Here is a 9,205-nt window from a genome sequence, read left to right on the forward strand (position 1 = left end):
GTTCAGTCAGAGACCCCCTTACAGTCAGAGACCCCCTTACAGCGTCAGATCCCCCCTTACAGCCATTCAGATCCCCCCCTTACAGCCAGTCAGATCCCCCCCTTACAGCCAGTCAGATCCCCCCTTACAGCCAGTGAGATCCCCCCCCTTACAGTCAGTTCCCCCCTTAGTCAGATCCCCCCTTACAGCCAGTCAGACCCCCCCTTACAGCCAGTCAGATCCCCCCTTAGTCAGATCCCCCCTTACAGCCAGTCAGATCCCCCCTTAGTCAGATCCCCCCTTACAGCCAGTCAGACCCCCCCTTACAGCCAGTCAGATCCCCCCTTAGTCAGATCCCCCCTTACAGCCAGTCAGATCCCCCCCTCACAGCCAGTCAGACCCCCCCCTTACAGTCAGACCCCCCCCTTATTCATTCCATTTCCACTCCAAACAGCCATGAAGTTCCCGTTGGTCTGGATTTACACACTGAAATCGATCAGAACCCTGAGAACTCGTCACGACGTCACACAGAACCGCATTTCAAATGATTGATTTTACCGGATCAATCACATGGAAATTAAACAGAAGATGCTATAGCTTCCATGTAGTAATGAGCCTTAGCTTGCCGCTCTACCACTCTCCCTTTGGTTTAAGTCCACCAAAAAAAAAATAGGGAAGAATACGACAAAAATTCCACAGAACCACTTGGTTGAAAGTTGAACATTTTACTGCTTGAAAGACAGGTTGAAACAGATTCCTTTCCAAAAATTCGTTCCAAAGTTAACCAACAAGGAGAGCTAAAGTGAGGTCGAAAAACTGTTTGGCTTTACCACTCCATCTTTTCTTCTCCAGCGCGAACAGACCACTGTTTACCCTCCCCCCTCTGTTACTCTCTCTTAGCCCCTCCCACAGCGCAGAGCTATCAAGAGGCGACCATTCTGTTCTATATGTCTATCCTTAAACAACATACATCAATTATTTTTTATATGTTGCTGAGGTACCTTAACTTGTAAATGATATCATATCAACTTTCAAATCCTTCAAATAAAATTAACTGTAATTAATAATAAACTTAAATATTGCATTATTTTCAATAATCACATTCTAATGCTCTAGGCTACATTTAGGCTCCTATAGGTGCATTATGGGAAGCTGCACTGGCCAGCTGCTGCTATCAGCTGATCAAAGGCTGATTAATAACTGATTAATTATGAGTTCAGCTGCTGCTTTAGTGACCGGTGGAGATTTCATCTCTCTTCTTCTGAAGCTCCTTAAATTTGTACAGAGCTCAGATTAATTTGGAGCTGCAGGATGAAAATGATGATCAGAGACACTCAGATGAGCTGGTTGATGAACTTGCAGGAGGAGTGAGACGCCGAGCACAGCCGGAGTTAAAGCCCACTAAACACACGTTTCCACAGCGTCAGTGCTTCAGAGTAGATGGTGAAGGACTGGGAATCCAGAAATGCTGGACCAGCTGGTGAAAACCAACACAAGCAGTGATTTATAAACTGGTTTAAAGGGGTTTGATGGAAAAGAAGAGACGTTTTTATCTTATCTTACAGACTTTGTTGATTTCTGTAAATATAATTTCCCAAATGACATCATTTTTCACAGCTGGACACAAGACTGATAAACATGATTCATCAATAATTTAAAACACAGTCCACAACATCGGAACAGCGCTGCACTCATAGCGGCTCTCAGTACCACATGTTCTCCCGTGCTGGAGGCGGTTAATGCTGAGAGGCTGTTCAGAAGACCTGTCACTCAAAATCAGGCTACAAATACAGACTGCAGGTGACCGCCCTCCTCTAAGCCCCGCCCCCTGGTAAAAGCCCCAAAACATTTAAATGTAGTGAATAAAATAAAATGCACACGTTGTCTAAACCGCTTATCCTTCTGGGTCACGGAGGAGCTGGAACTCATCCCAACTGGCAATGGGTGGAAGGCAGGATTCAACCTGGACAGGTTGCCAGTCCATCACAGGGCAGACAGACAGGCACAGACAGACAGGTAGCCACACAGACACTACAGGATAACTGGGCCAAATCTGAAATTGCAGAAGGTCTCCAATATCAGAGGGATCCTAAACAACGATGTCCCCAGATTATCCTGTGGTTTGGGGCGTCTATAATCCCATCTTCACTCCTCCGATCTGCTCCCAGTCCAGTCGGGGTCCAGGCTTTTCCCTGAGGCCATAGCAATGTGTATTTACTGTAGTACGTTTCTCTCTCACTGTCTCTGTCTGTCTCACTGCCAGTGTCTCTCTGCTGTTCCCTCAGCTTTTCTGAGAGGAAGAGCTTTAGTTACACCTCTACATGGACTTTTAATGAGGGTCATTCTTTGGAGATGTTAGACAGCAGAACGACTGGGACTTCAAACAGTTATAAAGAGCTACATTCATCATTTTATAAAGCAAAGGTTGTTTCTGAGGGTATAACGCTGGATAGTGTTGTTACTCAGTAGCAGACTGATATTCTAATATTATAAAATTCCTCCTTCCTGGCTGTGACTCTGTGTTCCAGGTGAACTGCTTGATCAGCAGTGGGGAGTGATCTACACTCCTGGACGTGTCTGTGGTCTGAAAGGATCATCAGTTGATCTGTCCTGCTCTTATAAACACCCTGAAGGACTCACAGTGAATAGATCACTCTGGTTCATTGAAAGTCAGTGGAAGTTTGGTGCTGAGCCTGAGGATGTACGAGAGTCTGATCAGTATGAGGGGAGAGTGCAGTACAGCCGGACCCTGAACTCCTGTAGAATGACCATCACTGACCTGAGAGAGAGCGACGCTCACACATACAGCTTCAGATTCTACACTGATCATCCTGACGGCAGATACTCTGGCAGACCTGGAGTCACTCTGTCTGTCACAGGTAACTCTGGATAATAAAGACCTGCATTCTGACTGATTCCGATATTCCAGTGTCTGTAAGGGTGAATGAGTGGATAGTCAGATAATCTCAGGGAAGGAAAAAGGAAGTTGATCTGTATTATTTCCTCCCTGACTTTACATTATGCAGCGTAAGAAATACCCCAGCAGTGATTTCAGTGTTCAGATACTGACCCCTGGAACAGTGAACCGAGTGTCCATACACACCCCTACTAGATAACATACAGTGAGGGGAGTTAACTGGAAGAGTGTCTACAGATGAAAATAACACTAAACCTTGTTTAAAATCACCTGCAGATCTGAAGGTTACAGTGTCAGATACAGATGGAGGAGTAAAGAAGCTGACCTGCAGCTCCACCTGCACTCTGCCCAACAACCCCACCTACATCTGGTACAGGAACGGACAGCCTGTATCTGACCAGAACAGAAATGAACTGGAGCTGAGAGACAGAACTGTGGATGCTGGCAGCTACTCCTGCGCTGTGAAAGGATACGAGGAGCTCGGCTCTCCTGCCGTCTGTAAGACCTCACTTTAATCTGCCCTCAGAACAGAACAGAACCTCCAGAACATCCTGCACTCGCTCGATCATCTCACTGGCAGCTTCCACTGGATTACAGTGAACTCATGTTCAGTCACTCTGAGAGACGCTGATTATACAGTTCTAATATAATTCAGTTTGTGTTTTTGATTGTTTAATTTTTTATGCATAATGTTTTTATCTATAATTCATTTATTGTATTTCAGGTGTTTTTGATAAAGGCCTGCAGGTGAAAGTGGAAGGTCCTGCAGTCACAGCGTCAGAGGGACAGACAGTAACACTGACCTGCAGCTCCACCTGCACTCTGCCCAACAACCCCACCTACATCTGGTACAGGAACGGACAGCCTGTATCTGAGTGTGAATCTGCCTCCTGCCCTGTAGCTGTGGTCAGTGAAGCGGTCAGCTACAGCTGTGCTGTTAGAGGCAGTCGTCTCCACTCTCCTCCAGTGTGTGAGTGCAGATTATCATGTGTATTAATAATCTGTTCAGTAATCTAAAGCAGTGTTTGGGGTGTTTTTCCTTCTCCAGCACATCTGACTCAACGTATTTACTATTAACCAGTGGAACCACTGGTCAGGAATGATTTATCAGAGCAGAGCTCAGAGACGCTGCCTCCATTATGGGCAGTGGAACGCCACCCTTTTCATTACAGTGAGCAAAAAATAAGAAATAATTGTGTTGAAATAAGTCACAATGTTTTCTCCTAAACACTGAGGCCTTTGATCAGTGAAACCGGAGGGGCGGTCCAGTTTACAGCTGTAGGATCTGTGGCCGTGATCTCCGTCCATGTCACTGGGCGCCGGTTACAGAACCCTTTATACTCCTAACTCCTCCATCAGATTCAGTGCTCTGCCCTCAGCCAGTCAGCAGTGCAGAGAAACACTGGCTCAGGACGCTTAAGGAAACGGTCTTGACCAGTCTAGTCAGTGCTGACAGGCCAAATTTACACGTTGGTTTAAGAACAACTGGCCTCGTTTTTTCCTATCAGAAGGTTCTGGTGCCAGATTTAGCAGAACCAGCTAATATAACAGCTGCTGATGCAGCTGAGGGACTGATGTTTAATCTATTGGAGAAAATTCATGCTGGAAGATTAATTGATAAGCAGATTAAATCAAGTGTAAATGGGACAGAGGCCAGTGCTGGTCAGTAACACTGAAGGGATTTTATATGCTGTAGTATTTTAATCTGGTTTATTTCTGCTGTGAGTATTTGTGATTTTGGTTGTTGTGAACTTTGAACTCTTTAGCTAAAGGTCTGTATATGTTGGTGTGATTTTGCTACAATCCCTTTTATCTTGTGTTGGTCTCTTATTTAGTGTAAGGTGTTGAATGCTGTGCTGATTGAACAGGCTGGTTGTGATGGAGCTCAGTAGGTCTTGTGCTGTTTATCTCCAAGCAGATGAGGTGATGCTGGTCATATGGGCTGTGCAGCCGTTTAGTCATGGGTGGTTTTATCATGTTCTCCATGCTGCCTGTCTGTCATTTTAAATGTATAACAACTACAAAACATGCATATTAATACATTTGGGGCTCCAGTTTTAGATGTGAAACACTTCATGGACCAGCTTGTACCTCACACTCACCTAAGCTGATCAGGTTGAAGGTTCTCCACAAGAGGGAGTAAATAGCACTGAAGTAGAATAGAGGAACCTGCATGAATAAGAGTTTTAGAACCGAGTCGAGTGATGGTGTGAGGAAGGTCCTAATCCAGGTTGTGAAGGATCGCAGGTATTAAAGCAGTAGAGGTGATGTGGAAGAGTGGACTGACAGTGTGGGTAGAACAAGGCAGCAGAGTGCAGGTATGAGACTGGGCCTCTGATTTAGACTGGAATAACAGAACCGCCCCAGCGGAAAAACCACACCAGCCACGTTACCACTGTTAGGCCGCGGCAGGCCTGGACTCACCCAAATCGATTGCAGACCTACCCAATCAAATGAGCATAGAATGTTTATTAAGCTGCATTAAAGATGAAATTTGATTGGTTTTCTGTGAATCCTGCCTTTGAAAGACAAAGATCTGAAAAAGCCAAAATGAATTAAATTTTTTTTGTCATTGTTGGTTTTTGGTGAATTTGGTCCTTACAAAGCTCTTTTACAGTAAAAGCTATAAAGGACATTTAAAAATTAAATGTCTAGTTAAGTTTTTAAGTTTAAGTGAAACTTATTCATCCCAACAGGGAAATTTCACCTCCACATTTAACCCATCCGTGAAATGAAACACCACATACACACTAGTGAATACACACACTAGGGGGCAGTGAGCACACTTGCCCGGAGTGGTGGGCAGCCCTATCCACGGCACCTGGGGAGCAGTTGGGGGTTAGGTGTCTTGCTCAGTGACACCTCAGACATGCACTGCTATAAATGGTTCAGGAACATATTTCATGCCTGCTGAGGCAGTACGCTTTAGCCTAAGATGTCTGATGGTTTGATGAAGTCTTATTATTGTTTATTTATCACTGCCGAGCAGAAGCCTTGGAATATGTAGGGTGACTGCACTGCTGTCAGGAACAAGCTGTATCCTGATGTTGAGACGTTGTGGGACATGAACTGGCCCTTTTTAACAGGCCTGCCTGAAAATGTATTTCTGTCTATGCTGCCGTGTTAATAAACGTAATAATTATAAATTCAGCAGCTTTTCAAACACCAAACAACTTAATAAAGAATAACAGTGATCCTGCTTCATTGTAGAACAGCTTTATTTATATACGCAACACCTGAATGTTCATCACCTTTCCATTCAGACTCCCCTAAGACCACCAGAGCGGTCATTCTTCCCTCTGGACAGATAATGGAGGGAGATTCAGTGACTCTGACCTGCAGCAGTGATGCAAACCCTCCTGTTCTCTCCTACTCCTGGTTTAATCAGAGCTCAGACGTAGAGCTGGGAACAGGACAGAGTTACAGCATCACCAGCATCAGCTCCCAGCACAGCGGACTCTACTACTGCACCGCTCAGAACCAGCTCGGACAGAGCCGCTCTGGACCCTCCCGTCTGGATGTGTTATGTAAGAGCAGTTTGTTCTGTATGATGTTTTTCTCTGGGTGTAAGAAGCTCAGTAACTAGTCGAGTCTCTGTCTCGTTCAGACTCTCCCAGACCTCCATCTGTATCTGAGACTGAGGTTAACGGCTCCGTCACGCTGGTCTGTGTCAGCGACTCCAACCCTGCCAGCTCTTACACCTGGTTCAGGAAGACAAGAGGGAACATCACACAGGTTGGAGAAGAAGCCAGTTTAACTTTAGCTGCAGGAGCAGATGGAGTTTTCTACTGTATGGCAGAGAATCCATACGGATCATCCACCTCATCAGAATGGACTCTTACATCAGGTGTGTTATGGGATGTTATGCTGCCTTTTTATCAGACTATTAGTCAGAAATCAGGCCTTTTGTGTTTTTCCTCAGGGCAGTGCAGGACAGGTCGGTAGCATCTGCTACAGATTTTCTGCAGGAACAGCAATCGCATCACTTTGGGAGTGGGCGGGGCAAAACAGCTGTAGGGAACCAGGCGGGGCTTAATTGCTGTAAGCCTAAGGGGCGGGGCTATATTACTGTAGACTGAATGGGTGGAGTTAAACTGCTGTAGAGTACTTTATTCTAAAAGTGTTTATCTGTATAAATGTTCTAAAAGGTTCTTTATCTCTGTTCAGCTGGGCTGTGGAAGCAGTTTGCTGTGTGGGGAACCATTGGAGTCGGTTCTGCTCTGGTTCTGTCTCTTATTACTGCTGCTGTCTGTCTTCAGTGAGTGAGCTGGTTATTACTATGAAATGCAGTTTTAATCAGGAGCTCAATTTTATCCTCAAATGGAAACTCCTAAAACAGCCTGTCTGTGTTTAATCTGTGTGTTTAGGAGGAAGAGAGGAGCAGAGGGAGGAGCAGATGTTCAGGTACTGAGAATCAACCCAAACAAAACACATTAGATTAGAGCTTCCAACAGGTTAACACAACCTTTCCTTTCCAATTTGATGTGCAGGACTTTGTCTGTCATTCCCACAATGCTGTTCACCTGCAGCTCGCAGCAGTTTTAGGTTTGATGCGTCTTCAAATAAGCGTTTCATTATAGAAGAACCTTCAGTCTGAAGGACAGAACTGAAGCGCTACACACAGTAAATATGGTTTTGAAAGAAAAGAGGCAAAACATGTTGAAACAGTGAGGAATGTAGTTTGTACACAGACTCCTATCTGAAGCCGTCACACCTGCCAGGTGTTTAGTAGGTTTACATTTGTACAGTGTAATGCCTGCAGCTCAGCCTGCTGGAAAAAACAGCTGAGACCAACAGGACATCTTTGCTCCCATCCTCCTCTGGACCACACCGGATAGCAAGCAGCATTAGTATAAAGTATTATAGTTCACAACGAGGGAAAACAGCTGGAGCACCGGTTAATTAGATGGACTGAGTTTGTGCAGCAGCAGCAGGAGGGTCAGTTCATGAGGGTCAGTTCATGATGGTGAGGTGCAGATCAGCCTGAGTCCCGAACAGAGGTCGGGAGATGATCCCACAATTTTGGGGATACGTAGGAAAAAGCTTGAGCCCCTGCTGTGGTTTTTCTAATTTGAGGAACCGTCAGCGAGTCGTTATTTTGGGTTCATATGACTGAATGAATTCACTACGATACTGCAGGGCCATTTAATGATTCACACTTTATCAGAAGGATTTTATACTCTACACCAAATTTAACAGGCAGACGGTGTGAGGATGACAGGATTGGGGATATATGGTCAAAGTTTTTTGCAGCTGCACTCTGGACCAGTTGGAGCTTATTTAATAAGGTGTTGGAGCGTCCAGCTAAAATGGTGTTACAGGAGTCCAGCCTGGAGGTTCTAAAGGCACCAGCTTTTCCACATCATTTAGGGCTAGAGTATTGTCTACTGGACACTCAAGACTCGACAGTGGACCCAGATCAATCTGTGAACTGTTGTTTGCCTTGTGGGCGTCACTAAATCATGAGCAGAAAGCCAACCAGTAGCAGAAGTTCAGCCAAGTCCAGTCTGGTTTTAGGCCACATCACAGTACAGATCAGCACTAGTAAAAACTGTGAATGATCTTTTTATTTTTCTCTGACAAAGGAAATGTGTCTCTGCTAGTCCACCTTGATCTTAGTGCAGCATTTGAGACAGTAGACCAGTCTATCCTACTAGATAGACTAGAAAACCCTGTAGGGGTAACAGGAACAGCTCTTTCCTGGTTCAGGTCCTACCTCACTGATCGCTATCAGTTCATTAATGTAAAGGGCGAATCATCTGTCCTTGTAAAAGTAAAGTATGGTGTTCCTCAAGGCTCTGTTTTAGGACCTATATTATTCACAATATATGTGCTACCATTAGGCACCATTGTCAGTAAACACCTTATATATATCAAGCAAACCAGATGACAACATTGAGGACTGTGTAAAAGACTGGATGTCTAGTAACTTTCTGCTACTTAACTCTGATGAAACAGAGGTCCTGCTTCTTGGTCCAAAAGCAGCTAGAAACAAACTGTCTAACTCAACACTTAAACTTAACAACCCCTCAGCTGCATCGAGCTCATCTGTTAAATCTTGGTGTCGTGATGGACGCTGATCTGTCCTTCAACACACATGTAACTAATATCACTAGAACATTGATTATAAAATCCTATTACTGACCTATAAAGCTCTAAACGGACTCGCCCCTCAGCGCCTGAGTGACTTTCTCTCCCACTATGAACCATCACGCCTACTTAGATCACAAGGTGCTGCTCACTACTGGTACCTAGAACTAATAAAGCTCCATCAGGGGCGGAGCTTCTCATACAGAGCCCCCCAGCTCT

At 44.9% G+C, this 9,205-nt stretch overlaps 1 protein-coding gene across 9 annotated transcripts in view; it reads left to right on the forward strand.

Annotated features, from left to right (window-relative positions):
• The first annotated feature begins 2,539 nt into the window (after positions 1-2,539).
• LOC119263554 (B-cell receptor CD22-like) overlaps positions 2,540-9,205 on the forward strand; it is a 12,325-nt gene continuing 5,659 nt past the window's right edge. For 8 of the 9 annotated variants that reach the window (XM_037538975.1, XM_037538968.1, XM_037538966.1 and 5 more), the window contains exons 1-7: positions 2,540-2,858; positions 3,173-3,394; positions 3,621-3,866; positions 6,160-6,423; positions 6,504-6,743; positions 7,064-7,154; positions 7,264-7,300. In XM_037538975.1, coding sequence (XP_037394872.1) covers positions 2,744-2,858; positions 3,173-3,394; positions 3,621-3,866; positions 6,160-6,423; positions 6,504-6,743; positions 7,064-7,154; positions 7,264-7,300 — 1,215 coding nt within the window. In that variant the 5' untranslated portion in view covers positions 2,540-2,743. The remainder of the gene's footprint in view (positions 2,859-3,172; positions 3,395-3,620; positions 3,867-6,159; positions 6,424-6,503; positions 6,744-7,063; positions 7,155-7,263; positions 7,301-9,205) is intronic. The other variant, XM_037538970.1, reaches the window with a different exon arrangement.

This window comes from Pygocentrus nattereri, chromosome 6, assembly GCF_015220715.1.
Source record: "Pygocentrus nattereri isolate fPygNat1 chromosome 6, fPygNat1.pri, whole genome shotgun sequence".
Taxonomy (NCBI): Eukaryota; Metazoa; Chordata; class Actinopteri; order Characiformes; family Serrasalmidae; genus Pygocentrus; species Pygocentrus nattereri.